The sequence below is a fragment of the Python bivittatus genome, unplaced genomic scaffold (assembly GCF_059951505.1).
Source record: "Python bivittatus isolate LINGU-HERP-01145 unplaced genomic scaffold, Pbiv_v1 ctg000480_np1212, whole genome shotgun sequence".
NCBI classification, from domain to species: domain Eukaryota; kingdom Metazoa; phylum Chordata; class Lepidosauria; order Squamata; family Pythonidae; genus Python; species Python bivittatus.
This window is the reverse complement of record NW_028277075.1, coordinates 11,936,092-11,950,738: the sequence shown is the minus strand read 5'-3', so window position 1 is coordinate 11,950,738 and position 14,647 is coordinate 11,936,092. Positions and strand designations below refer to the sequence as shown.

The window sequence follows — 14,647 nt, the reverse complement described above, 5'->3', positions numbered from 1 at the left end:
ACGAATTCGTCATTTCCGAAATGATGGCTGCCGGAGCGGGATTGTTGTCAGGGCGAGGCGTTGGATTTTATCGTAGGAAGAGACTTCGGTTTTTTGCCGGGTCTGTCGGCTCTTTATCGCGGCAGGGCTCAGTGAGAACCAATGGCTCGGACGCAGTGTACGATGTGGTGGTGTCGGGTGGTGGCATGGTGGGAGCCGCCATGGCTGCTGCTCTCGGTATGAGATTGATCATTTGGCAATAAACCTCCGTAAAGGCATCCCAGAATTCTGCTGGAATCTCCTGTTTAGACTTTATGTAAATCTCCACAGCTTTCCCTAATTTGATTCCCTCCATCCTGGGCATTGGGAATTCTTGCCCAATACTTGCAATGAGAACCGGTTTGGGGAAGGTTGAATCAGAGAATCAGATCGGTTCTAGGCCTATGGTGGTTATTGTGGCCCCATAACTTATCATAAAATGTATAAATACTAAGAGAATTATAAAGAAATTTGTTGCATAATTCAGTGTGCACCTACCAGTAGCAGTGTTTGAAGACCAGAGAAGGGTAGCTTCCTCTAAAATGCTAATAATGTGTATGTTTGGCTGATTTTAAATGTTGAAGAAAATACTGATTTTATATTTTGTAACAAACAGTTTTCATGTACTGGAGTACTGAAATATAGTTCTATCAATGCAAACTATTTTATTAATTTACAGGGCTTACATGCTGCTCCAATTGAAATAGATTGGGTGGCTTACACACCCTATGTACATAAACAAAATTAAAAAGAATAAAAGTAGTCAATAGGAATGTTGCATTTTTGCTGTTTCAAAAAACAGGTCACATTGCTATAGAGGAAAGAAATATAACTATTAATTTAATTCTCCTTTTTAGTAATGTTTTTAATTAAGGTTTTATGTATTTATATATTTTATGTTTTTAATGTTTGTTGTGAATCACCCAGAGTTCCCCCATTGGGGGGAGATGGGCAGTTGAAAAATTTAATAAATAAAAATAAATAAAAAATAAAAATTTCAAGTTTAAGAGATTACAAATGTTACATAAGCTTTACATTTTAGTAATTATAAAGACTGTGTAAACTTAACTCAAACCATAGAGGGAATACAGGGTTGTATGTGGCAGTCCTGTGCTGGCTGGGGAAAAACAAGAGAAAGTGTAACCATATTTGGTTGAACATGGTTATAGACAATACATATTCAGGAAAGCTGATTGTGCAATGTTTTCATGCAGCCACAATTTCTTTCAGATTTCCCACTGATATGGATGGAGGAATAACTCTGGTACTCACATCCTCTAGACACTTTACCAGAATTAGGGTGCTAAGCATTTTTGGGTGTTCAGGAAAAAATCCAAAGCAAGTCTATTTCTTTGAAGAATTGTACTTCAGGATTTAAAAAAAATACTTTTAAACTTAGTTGAAAAAAAAAAAGTTAAACATCTGATTGCTTTTTGAAGGGCATGATGTTCATCTCTCTGATAAGAGAATTCTACTACTTGAAGCTGGTCCAAAGAAAAGTTTTAACCGTTTATCAACAGATTATAGTAATAGAGTCAGTGCTATCACACCTGGGTCTGCCACACTTCTAAGTAGTAAGTACAGCATTATCCAGTTACCTGTATGTGGTCTGTGAGTGTATGTAGCTATACACCCACTCCTTGTTTAGTGATCAAGTTCCATTCCAATGACCAGGTCATTAAGCAAAATGGTTGTTAAATGAACATGTGACTGAGAGAGAGAGGATGCAAAGATCACTAGCTGCTGTCTTATTCAAATAAAGTTCTCTTGTACAGCTACACCAGCATTACTCACTCCAAATCAATTATACTCTCAAGCATGTGTTGTTGTCAGGCTCACGATATTTGCACATTGGTTGGAAAATGCATTTTTTATTGCTGTTTATTACTGTTGTATTTGTCACTAACTGAGGTAGTCACTAAACGAGGAGTGGGTATATTGAGTTTCACGTTTGGTATGAAATTATATAGTCTTGCCTCCCCTGCAGGATATTGATTTAAGAGAGACATTAATTATCCACAGGTAACATAAATACTACTTAAAAGAATTTCATATTCACATATTCTTGTCCATTAATATTTGGTCTTGTATAATTAGCTCTTTATGTATTGGTCCAAGGATCATGACCAGCCTACTATATTTCTGGCCCCATTGTTCTTCAGTGTTGGTGCTAGAATCCCAAAATATGGACTTTTGATGTCATAGTTGACTGCCTTCTGACACTTCTCCAAATTTCTTCTTATCATTACTTGGTTTTCTGTGCATATTTCAAGTATATTCTAATTATTTCAATGTGTTGATTTGTAGCTTTTTGTAATTTTTAAAGCTTGTCAGTTTGAAATCTGTTGTGCTACTTGGAAATCTTATTTATGTTGATATAATCTTAACTTTATATAAGTCATCCTGAAAATTTTGGAATATAAAGCACATTTGTGCTTTAAATAAATACATTTGTCAATGTCTTAAAGTTTGTTATAGGTGCTAATACACTATAACAATACCCTTTGTTCTTGGCTACAAAACTCATCTCTGGAATAATAGAAATGTTATCTTATTGGCCATTCTGTTGAGAGCTTCTGCAAAAAAAGAAAAGAACTTTAAAGCTTTTGTCAATCTTCTCAAGAAATGGCAATTGGGCCAAAGTGAAGCTATAAAAATCAATAAAGTAGAACAAAGACCATTCCAAAAAAAACCCTGTAACAGTTGACAGTTTTATTTGTTCTTTGGATCTGAGTTCCCATTAAATGTGTATGGAATGTGGGAGTTAATCCTTTGATACTGCAGGATAATTTTCTTTCTTTTTTAGGCTTTGGTGCATGGGAACATATCTGCAATATGAGAATCAAACCTTTTCGGAGGATGCAGGTATCCGATAATGCAAAAAATATAGTCTATGTCTGGTAATGTGTTACATGTAATAATAGGTGTTGTGGGTTCTTAAGTTACTTTGTTTCTTAGCAGCTACAGTGTATTTCTTCTCTAGAGAAAATTATATGACCTCCAAATCAATTATACATCCTGTTTCTAGTAGGGCCATGCAGTGCTTCAGACATAATTTGAAAAAGTTGTTTTACAAAGCTCAGAGGTTTGGCTTCAGCACCTGTATGCAGCTGTTACAGAATCCTGTGAAAAGATGCCACTATTTTAAATAATTGCAGACAGATACTACATTTGCACCTCTTTATGCTCTGAAGCACCTTTTTGGAATTGGGTCTGAAGCATTACAAAGCCCTAGTTTGTAGGAACTTGTGTAAAAATGTAAAATAATTATTCTTTGCTAGGAAGGAAGCTATCAGCCACGTCCAGTGTTATGTGAACAGATGCTCACTCATACAGTAAATTTCTCTTCCTCCTCACTCCTTTTGTGTACTCACCAAATTTGCTGTAGATCTGGGAACTGTAGAGGAAAACGTGAAGGGGAGGGTATGAAGAGGAATTATTACTATTAGTAATGACTGTTTTGCTAGTGAGCAGACATCATTTGATACAATCCTGTACTTACACAGGAATAATAATGTCTCTTTGTGAATCCTCCCTTTGTATATTCTCAAAAGAATGGAAATATTCTGTATTCTCTGCTACTTAATAATCCCTGGAATTTAGGCATTCAGGAAGTATGCTATACCTCTACCACTTGCTCAATCTTCTAACAAACCATTTTAGGTTAATGAATCTATTAAGGGAATAATATATGTGCGGTGCTGCCTTTGAGTTGAAATTTCTCACTTTTAAATGTCTTCTGCTTTTCAGCATTGATCTCTTTAATCTGCATTTGCTAGACATTTTAGCAGTTGAGTTTTGTAAATGAAAAGTTTTGATAGAGGGGATATTTATGCATTTCTTTACTGCATTTAAGTAGAGTTTCTCTTTTTGTAGGTGTGGGATGCTTGTTCTGAGGCCATGATAATGTTTGATAATGATAACCTGGAAGATATGGGTTATATAGTGGAGAATGATGTTATCATGTCAGCTCTAACCAAACAGTTGGATGCAGTTTCAGGTAGCTACTGTTTTTCCTAATTTTGGTTCACCCTATTTCAGAATAGGATACATAAAGTCATAGAAAGCCATGAAACCTATGTCCAGCAAATAACCTGGTTCTGGTTTATAATAGTGGGCTTCTTGAGGCTTGCTATTTTTGAGTATGGAACTGTCCCTATTCCTTCATATATATATTTTAAGCTGTTAATTCAATTAGTACGGCTTGGATCTTAGTTGGTTTCAGAATTTTACTTCTTTGCTGCTTCTCTTTCATTTCGTGACATTGATACATTGTGTCCCTATTAGACCGAGTGGAAGTTCTCTACAGGAGCAGAGCAGTTGGGTATACCTGGCCCCTTCATTATCAAACTTCTGACTCAAGCCCTTGGGTCCAAATTGATTTAGCAGATGGACGCAGACTTCAGACCAAACTGCTGGTAACTAAGACATAACTTTCTGTTTGATTAGGCACCATCTCTTTTCTAGTCCTTTCTACTGGATTTGGTTCTAATGTCATGTAGTGCAGTTCTACCAGCATGAAGGGGCTAAGAGGTGAGTTGAAATTATTATTGTTGTGATTCTAAATACATTTATTCTGAAGTAATTATATATGGTACCACTTTGAGTATCCATTTTACATATACTTGTAAATAGGTTACATGGGCAAGAGCAAAGAGAAATTCTGGTTGTAGTAGGCAACATCAGAAGTCACATGAGCGGGTTGGTATACTGGGAATTTTTCTGTCTACATTCTCTCTTACTGTCCCGCATGTACCCTTCAGAGCTGTTCTTTGCTGCTTCTCTTTCATTTCATGTACCCTTCAGAGCTGTTCTGGAGGAATCCTTAGGGGAGATACTGGGGAGGGATGTAGTCAAAGATACAGGGAGAAAAGTGCATCACTTTTGCTGCCAGGCAGACACTGCTGAACTTCACCCTTTATCTAGTTAGCTACTAACTGTTCTTAATGAGACCTGGAGGATTTGTATTTTTGTTAAGTGTGTTAATAAACATTATTTTAATTTTTATTATCTTCACAGATTGGGGCAGATGGCCAAAATTCTATGATCCGGAAAGCAGCTGGTATTCAGAATATTCGGTATCAGTATGATCAGTCAGCAGTAGTTGCTACTCTTCACTTGTCTGAGGTCAGATGTTAGAATATCAAGCTGCAACTTTGAACATAAAGAACTAACAGAGAATTAGCAATCTTCACTGGTTTTCATACATTGCAGGCAACAGATAACAATGTGGCATGGCAGAGATTTCTTCCATCAGGACCAATCGCGCTCCTACCGGTAAAGAACTTTGTAACTTTCAAATGACCCAATTCTTAGTCCTTATCTTTTGTTTGCTTTGTTCTTGTTTTCCATTAATTAATAATTGACAGATCTGTTACTACAGTATTAATACTGTTAATACAGTATTTCTTATTCTTATGAATGTACTTTTTTTCCCCTTTACTGTCTCATGGTTTTATTAACATGTTAGACCTTCTATATGTTAGGGTTGTGGTGAGGGCCTTGCAGCGATGTGTATTTTGAGGGGATATCTTGTTTTTGTCTCTTATTAATGGGTCAGCTCTCTGATACAGCCAGCTCTTTGGTCTGGTCCACGTCACATGAACATGCAGCTCAACTTCAGAGTATGGATGAAGAAAATTTTGTGGACTTAGTCAACTCTGCTTTTGTGAGTGTTTTCATTTTATAAAGTGCAGATTATTGATGTTCTCTGATAGCAGACATGAGAAACAAGTAATCAAGAGCAACAATATAATGTTTGAATAATTTTTATGGATGGAAACTATGTTAGTGCTAGTTGGGTAAAAGAATCTATTTTTTTTCTTTTTCTCTGGTTCCATACTTCCTCATATCTTAAACCTAAATTAGACGTCTGCCTAAATATAAGATCTTCTACAAACATTGCATTTATTTGTTTTGTTAATTATTTATTCTGAGAATACCCTTACTGGTGGTTCTTAGAGGGCTTCTGTGTTTGTCAACTCCAAATTCCTCTTCCCATAATATTGGCATGATTGGGGAAGCAGAGGCAGGAGGAGGATATTTGTGTGTGGGCATATTCATTAGTGCTCACATTCCCCCACTCCACTGCCTTTCACCACCTGTGACCATTGAGGATAAAAAAAAAGGTTGCCACTGAGAGCATCATTAACCTATTCAGCCTTTCGCTCACTCGCTCACTCATTTAAAAGATTTATACAGCCATCTATCTTAGTAACGTAAGTCTGGACACCTTATAAACAATAATAAAAACAATAAAAACCAGCACAAGAATTCCCGGTGCCCCCAAAAGCAACACACCCTCACATCCCACAAACAACTTATCTGAGCTTCAGCCACACACTACCCCAATGCCTGTGGGAAAAGCCAAGTCTTCTAGGCTTTTTGGAAGGCTAAAAGGGTAGGGGCCTGCTGGATCTTGGAGGAAGTGTGTTCAAAAGGGCAGGTGCCAGCACTAAGAAGGTGCACTGTGTAGTCCCACTAGATGGCAACATTCAAGGGAAGGAACCTGGAGTGTGGCCACTTTTTCAGACCTCCTAGAGTGGGCATATATTCTCAGGGAGAGGTGGTCCCACAAATAACCTAGCCCCATGCCATTCAAGGTTTTAACGGTGATAACCAGCACCTTGAATTGCACTCAGTGTGAAATGGCAAAAACATGGGGTGTCCAAAACTGCACGCACTGCTGCATTCTGGACTAGTTATAATTTCCACATGATCTTCAAAGGCAGCCCCATGTAGAGCATGTTGTAGTAATCCAGCTGGAAATTTGTTTCAAAAGTCTGTATTTCTGGTTAATGAAATTGAAAAACAGATGCCAAACATCTCTTGCTTTCCATTATCTATCTAGCCTTTATTTTGTTTTAATCTGATAGTTTAGGGCTGTGCAGTGCTTTTGATTCCAGAAATGTGTTTCAGGGTACGTGGACATGAATGTAACATCTGTCTGCAATTCTTAAAGCAGCCATATTATTTCCTAGGATCATATGGCAGCAAGAGAAGGCTGCCGGTCAGTTCAGGAAAAGATGTGCTCCGAAACACCTTTTTGAAATTGAATCTGAAGTACTGCCTAACTGTAGTATATTTTATTCTGAAATAATTCTGTGCCTAATTAATGGCTGTTTAATTACACTGGCACTATGGGAACTGTTGCTGGACGGCATGAGGAATCCATGCTATTGATTGATGCCACCATCTTTTTTGTTTATAGGTTAAAATAACAATGAGTATCAGACTTTATTTTGTCATTGTGCTTCTTAGATGCCACACATAATTATAAGAACTGAGGTTCTTTCTAGACTTATTGAAGTTTTCTTGTGAGCTATTGTGGGTTCTACATGCAAGGAATGTTGAGAGCTTTGACAGCAGGACTAAAAGGAGACTGCATTTTCATTTTAACAAGTTTATTTTTTTCCTGCTTATGACTACTATTCAGTTTGAATTCTAGGCAGAATGGTTATTCTAAAACCGGATTTTCAATATCAGCTCTCATAACTTCAGAATCAATTAGACATATTGTTACCAAATAAATCTTTGTCATTATTCAGTGGAGCAACGCAAATCACTCAGACTTCATTGATACTGCTGCATCCATGTTTCGATCTGCTGTTTCTCTCTTGATGCCATCGGGGACTACCGCCCGACAGCTACCCCCAAGTGTTGCAAAAGTTGATCCTAAGAGCCGAGCTGTATTCCCTCTTGGACTGGGACACGCAACAGAATATGTCCAATATCGTGTAGCCCTTATTGGGTAATTTCATTTTGAGAACTTCAGTGCTATAAATAATCTTTGGCAGCAGGGATTGATTTTTGATATTAGTATTGCTTGAATTATGAAACTCTTAATATTATGTCAGAAGAGAAAAATATGGATGATATAGCTTGAGGTTTTCTTAATCAGGATTGGTAGATTATGCTAGAAGATATGGACTAGAATCCAGTGTTGTCTTATTGGTGCAGAAGTATTTCTGCTTGTTCAAGGCAATCTGGGCACATTCCTCTGATTTTTCCATCCTGATACATCCATCTATAGAATTAGCTTCTACTGTGTGTGGGAAAAAGAGCTAGGAAAATCCTATTATATGATCAACTTTTTTTCTGTATCTACCCTATAATGTTTAGGGATATAGTTTAAGAGAGTTCTATAGTGATGCAGAATATGAAATGTGGGGAATTAGAGTCATGTCTCTTACCAAGAACTAGACTATGGACTGTTCTTTGTGTCAAGTATAAATTATAATTATCCTCTCCTTTTAGTGATGCAGCTCACAGGGTACATCCTTTAGCTGGTCAAGGTGTAAATATGGGTTTTGGTGATATTTCATGCTTGACAAATTATCTAAGTGCTGCAGCATTCAAAGGAAAAGACCTGGGTAAGTATTTAACACAATGAAGCAATTTTGGGTTTTGTCATAAACATCCGGTGTGCCAATGGCCATCCCTTTTGGAATCCACCTAGCTTTATTTTTTAAATAAATTCTTTTAATTAAAAACAAGAATATAGACATGCTGCAAGGCAAAATGCTTGCTTTTAACATTTTTTTTAATGTATTGCAACATAGTGCTTTGTTAAAAATATGCTAATCTGCTTAGAAAAAAGACAAAGCTAATCTAAAATAATATAAGGAGGGCTCCAAGGAATGGAGGAAAGTAACCTTACCAGTGTGCTTTTTGGAAAATGAATCTTTTTAGTGGCTGTTTTGACAATAGCAATGTTTTGGGAATAGTTAACATCCCATCCCACCTACTCCTGTAGCCATTTTTTTGTCCTCAGTGTGCTCCCAGAGTTCCAGATGTGCCTGTTGGTCCCAAAAGATGGAGCACACTTTGATTAAAGGCAACATCAACAATTTCTTCCAGTCTTTTTTTTGGGGGGGGGCTTGCTATTCAGCTTCTCAGTGTAAAGTTTGACTTAATTGCCAGATTCCAGATTGAATAACATTATCAATATTTTATCTTAATATTAGTATGTGTGGCAAACATGCCCAAACTTTCCAGCTGCTACAAAATGAGTAAAAGTTCTTTTGAAAGGAGAATCCTGTATCCATTATCCAATTAGAAAGGATAAAACTAGAAAGGATAAAAATGCAGCATTCAAATCTCTCTATTCTTATATAATCAAATCTATCTCTGTACATAATGAAAGGTTAATTTAAATTTCAGAAGGAATCCAGGTATGCTACGTTACACACTAGTGTCTGCTTTCTCGATCATGCTGGGATTTTTGTAGGCTTACAGAATGTAGCAGGTTTACCTGTTGATGTAGGCCATACAATCTACCACGTGAGATGGAAATGTTCAAAGAGTGCCATTATTGCCCCTCACATCCTTTCTTTGTAAGCTCTGATATTTTATCAGACTGAGTAATTTTGTAACCTGATTCCAGTCCTCTCTGACCCCCTTGGGATAACCAATTTACTAATTAATTAATTTCAGAATAAACTTTTTAGGTTCTTTAAGTCATCTTCTACAATATGAGAGAGAACGACAGAGGCACAATCTTTCTCTCCTGGCTGCAACTGATTTGTTAAAGAGACTATACTCTACAAATATGGCTCCTTTTGTGCTGCTGAGGACGTGGGGATTGCAAGCAACCAATGCTGTACCTCCAGTTAAAGTAAGTTTTTTAAGTAGCTAATTGAATTTGATAAATAACTCATTTAAATCCAGAAAAGGACTAATGGAAAAGGGGCATGTTTATGGCTAGACAATAGCACCCCTAAATATTTATCTCCTTTTCATATGTGGTATTGATTTGATTTCTGTGTTGGGCTACTCAGAATGAACTAGTAGATCTCACCTGGATAATGTTTTAGAGTTTTCTGTATCTCTTTGCTACCATCTTGTAGTCAATTGATCAGTGCAGCTTAGATCTTGTAATCCTTAAACTTAACTAACTAGTATTTCTATCAAATTTTTCCAACCTGGTACTTTCCAGGTGTGTTTGATTTCAATTCCTAAGGTACCATTCATTAAGTTCCCATAAATGGGGAGAGAGGGGAAGGTTGATTTAAACTATAATCTTATGTATAAGACACACCACATATCACTTATATACTGTTCATACTGCTCTTTTCTCTATTTTGTAGACCACAAAATTTTGCAATTATTTAATGTAATTATTAACTTTGCTAATAAAACAATTAGTTGTTGCCTTGGTTAAGGTGAGAAGATTCCTTTCAAGGACTCATGTAATTGTGCTGATCTGACTTAAATCCAATCAAAATATACACCAGGAAAGTGGTTAAGACACTAAAGACATTAAATGCAATGGAGAACATACTATTCTTTCTAACCACAGACAGGGAGGCTGAGTGCTAGAGGTCTTCTATAGATGTCTGTGGAAAGGACCTCCCTGATTGCACTTTGCCATCTGTGTGATATGTCAGGGCTCTTCAAAAAAAAACCACAGGATTCTAGATACTTCCTCAATGGATCAACAACTATACTGCTTCTGGTGTATTTTGTTTTTTCACTGGTGTCAGTGGGGGGTGAAGGCTTTAAGAGTCAGGAAAAAAGAGACTGTCCCCCACCCCATTACCACATCTAACCTAGTTGTAATGAAGCAAGGTATAGGAAAGTAACAATTATTTTGGTATGGATTTTCCTTTCCCCATAGGAAACCACTTCCTCATTGTTATGAATAGAGGTAGAAGGAATAGAACGCTGAGTAAGATGTCTGTTTTTCCCTTATTCTTTAGGAGCAGATCATGGCGTTTGCTAGTAAGTGACAACCCTGTGAATCCAGAGGTACATGCTCACTTATGATTGCTGGATATCCATTTACATACTATAAAGACTTGAATGTAGTAAAGGAGATATATAAGGTTGTTAGACTTCCTTATTTTGCCTGAAGTTGTTCTTTCTTCCAATGAATACATCATTTGGCTTTCTCTTAGAATTCCAAAAACTATCCAATGGTATTCAATTTCTTAAACTGTAAAAATTGGCCTAGCAAAGGATTATTGCTGGAATATGATTGCTTGTAATCATAGTAACGAACAACTTAAGGTTCAAGTATTGAACCAAGTACAACTTTCTTCTCCTCAGCTTGTCCTCTTATTGTCTAGGGGTGGTACAACATAGATGAGGCAGATGTTGCTTGCCAGTTATATCCTTAAGAAGTGTATTATCTGAAAATAAGAGTAGCAACAGTGAATATCAATTACAGACTGCCGAAGAACATTGTTGAAATATTTTAATTACTAAAACAAACATTCAGATGTATCCTAGCATTTTATGTATCAAACAGCTGGGTCTGACAACATCCATGTAACTGTATTACAGCACCAAGTAACAAGAATATGACTATATGAATAGTGATATTCATGCTGTTCTCTGACAAATAATTTCAGAATAAAATGTGTGTTTCTGAAAAAAATATTCTAAAATTTATCATTGCACAGTTACATTCAGTGCTACATATATAGGCTTGTATTAAAGGAAGGGACTTAATCCACTTACAGTTTAGCTTAATTTTATCTACTTAGATTTAAATTACTTATTAACTAACTGCCCCAGTGCTAATTATAATTTATACACCTAACATCTGTCTTCACTTAAAAAAGTAATTAACTTAGTCCTCTGTGTTTATTTCATTAATTCTTTCTCTACCAATTATACAGATGTATCTTTTTCAACAAGGCCATTTTTGCAGATAATGAAATTTGTAAACAATCTCAGTACATTAGGAAAAGCCTAGGCACTAATTTCAAACTAGTACTGGGACCATCAGAGAGGAAAAAAACTTAGCATCTTGCCTCATTCACACTGACAAGCCCCTGATTAGTACTCAAGTTTGTTTAAATAAGGTATGCAGAAGTGAGCTCTTAATTAGCAGGAAATCCACATCCTAGATTGAAGCATGCTGTAATCTAAAGTGACAACGGTCCTGAATTTGTCAAACCTAGATTAACCTTCATATGGAATAATGTTCAAAATCCAAAATCTGCCTGAGTTTACAAATAAAATGGCAGAAGACTGATTTTTGCTGGATTTTCACAAATTAAGGTGTCTTATCTGAAAGCAAGCATCTCTCAATAAACAGATCAGCAGGAGCAGGAGTTACTGAGTTTTTGTCTTGTAAATTCAGCGTAAAAAGATTGGCTGCAAATTACCATTAACACCAAGATCTAGAAAGAAACGGTGATAATAAAGGATAGTTCCTTTCAAATTTTCTAAGTACATAATATATGTAATTCAAGACAAAATTCATATGCACTCAACAGGGATATAAAAGCTACCCATACTTGGGATTAAGCCACATTGACTTTAAATCTCATTTCAGAGTAAATATACACAGAATTGACACTACCATGCCTTCTAATACTGAGTAAGAGCACTTGGCTAAAAACATAGGTATCTATAATTACCACATTTTAACATTTATGTTCAAGAGCTTTTTAGTGGAAGTATATACTACATAGAAATATGTGCAAAATATTAAGATGGCTCACTTAGTACATAGTTCAGGGGAATGTCTTATATTTTTGTAGTTTGAAGAGAGATCTTGATCCAATTAAGTGCTTTGCAGCAAGTAGTACACCAATCTGACGTTACTAGCCCTATGCTGGAGTCTGGAGTCTATATTGGTTTGGAGACAGGTGCAGTTACACCTGTCTCCAAACCAGTATATATTTTTGAGAGATGTGGTAGTAAAAAAAGAAAAAAAGCTTTTCCTTTCATAGAATTCTTTAAAAGAAGCTATCCGCAGCTTGCATTAAGTTATTCTATAAGACTAGACTGAGGAGCAAATTATGACTATTTAACCCAAAGAAACCTCTTTGTCTAACACAAATAAGAACAGCTACAGAGAGGACTTTGCTCTCTCAACTTTAGAAAAGTAAAGAGACATGAAACAATTCCTTGTGGGATTCCTAAAATCTTTTTGCTGATATTCCTCACCAGCTAATATAACAGAATAAAATAGCATACTTATCCATGTTTAAGAACCAGCTAATCCTAGAAGCATAACTACTTGGGTTTCAAACAACCTATGGGAAAGGTAAATAGTACACTTCGGTTTTGCTGTTAAAAAAAGGACAAAACATATCAGACTAAGCTGCTTCTTTGATGTGAACATTCAAAACTTCATAGACAAAAGAGCTTGTGGAGCAAGCCCAACATTGGGATGTGCTGGTACCAAATAGGCATTCATGCCTTGACTGAAAAGATGCCTCATCTGCTTCAAGGTTCTTTGGCATCAGTTAGGTAGTTAGGTCTTATCACTGTAGAAGGATTTCCATTGTACTGCAGTTCTTAAAGGTAACTGTTTCTTTCACTTTGGTCTGTATTTCATTATATGCTCATCAGAACAGCCCTTGCAAGAAATGTCAGTCCACTGCTTTCTTAGTGGGAGAGTCCTAGCGACTGTAGAAGGTGAAAGGTAGCACCCAAAGCCCAGCTTGTCTCTATGTTATTTACTTTCTTTGCCAGCTGAAAAGGAAAAATAAGAGATCTGATTCACTTGATGATACAGACATTTTTTTAGGTTGAATAAATTTTTTAAAATATAAATCTACATGGATTTGACAAGATGGCTATCATAATTACAAAGCAGCCACTATACCAATATTTTTTAACATAATGGCACCCTTCATGTAAGAAGATTTGAACAACTTTATGTTGGACACAGTTCTGATCACCATTCAAAAAAGGATACATACTATAAAACTGAAAAAGTTGCAGGAAAGGAAGATCAAATAATCAGAAAAGTAAGATGGACCTACTGTGAAGAAACTGGTAATTATTTAGCTCAGGCTCAGAAAAGAACTCTATTGAGATATATTCAATTATGCATAGTGTTGAAAAAATGAGTAGAATCTAAGGGCATCTAATAAAGCTAAAATGCATGACTGTCAGTACATCTTCATGCAGTACAGTAGCCCACTTCAAGAATTCACTTGAGCATATAAGAGCTTCAAAATGGGCAGAAGATAGGGAGGTTTAGATGAGAACTACAGTACTGTGCAAAAGTTTTAGGCAGGTGTGAAAAAATGCAGTAAAGTAAGAATGCTTTCAAAAATATATATTGCAATTGTTTGTTTATCAATTTACAAAATGCAAAGTGAGCAAACAGGAGAGAAATCTAAATCAAATCAATATTTGGTGTGACCACCCTTTGACTTCAAACCAGCATCAATTCTTACACTTGCACACTTTGTACACTTGTACAAAGTCGGGGATCTTGTAGGATTAGAGTCAGGTGTATGATTAACCAATTATACCAAACGGGCTAATGATCATCAATTTCATATGTAGGTTGAAACAGAGTCATTAACTGAAACAGAAACATCTGTGTAGGAGGCTTAAAACTGGGTGAGGAACAGCCAAACTCTGCTACTAAGGTGAGGTTGTGGAAGACAGTTCCATGTCATGGGTCATACACCACGGCAAGGCTGAGCACAGCAACAAGACACAAGGTAGTTCTACTGCATCAGCAAGGTCTCTCCCAGGCAAACATTTCAAAGCAGACTGGGGTTTCAAGATGTACTGTTCAAGCTCTTTTGAAGAAGCACAAAGAAATGGGCAACGCTGAGGACCATAGATGCAGTGGTTGGCCAAGGAAATTTAATGCAGCAGATGAAAGACACATCATGCATACTTCCCTTCAACATTGGAAGATATCCAG

The 14,647-nt window shown here is 36.5% G+C and overlaps 1 protein-coding gene across 2 annotated transcripts; it reads left to right on the top strand.

Moving 5' to 3' along the window:
• Position 1: 1 nt before the first annotated feature.
• On the top strand, positions 2-12,979 carry COQ6 (coenzyme Q6, monooxygenase). Of its 2 annotated transcripts, XM_007434686.4 has the most exons (12): positions 3-216; positions 1,458-1,592; positions 2,825-2,883; positions 3,895-4,018; positions 4,306-4,436; positions 5,038-5,145; positions 5,233-5,295; positions 5,579-5,686; positions 7,566-7,768; positions 8,275-8,390; positions 9,468-9,634; positions 10,719-12,979. In XM_007434686.4, the coding sequence occupies exons 1-12, from the start codon at positions 21-23 to the stop codon at positions 10,746-10,748; spliced, it is 1,440 nt and encodes a 479-aa protein (XP_007434748.2). In that variant the 5' UTR covers positions 3-20; the 3' UTR covers positions 10,749-12,979. The 2 variants fall into 2 exon arrangements, with proteins under 2 accessions (XP_015744664.1, XP_007434748.2); XM_015889178.3 differs by lacking the exon at positions 10,719-12,979 and having other exon boundaries at positions 2-216; positions 9,454-9,607.
• Positions 12,980-14,647: the final 1,668 nt, after the last annotated feature.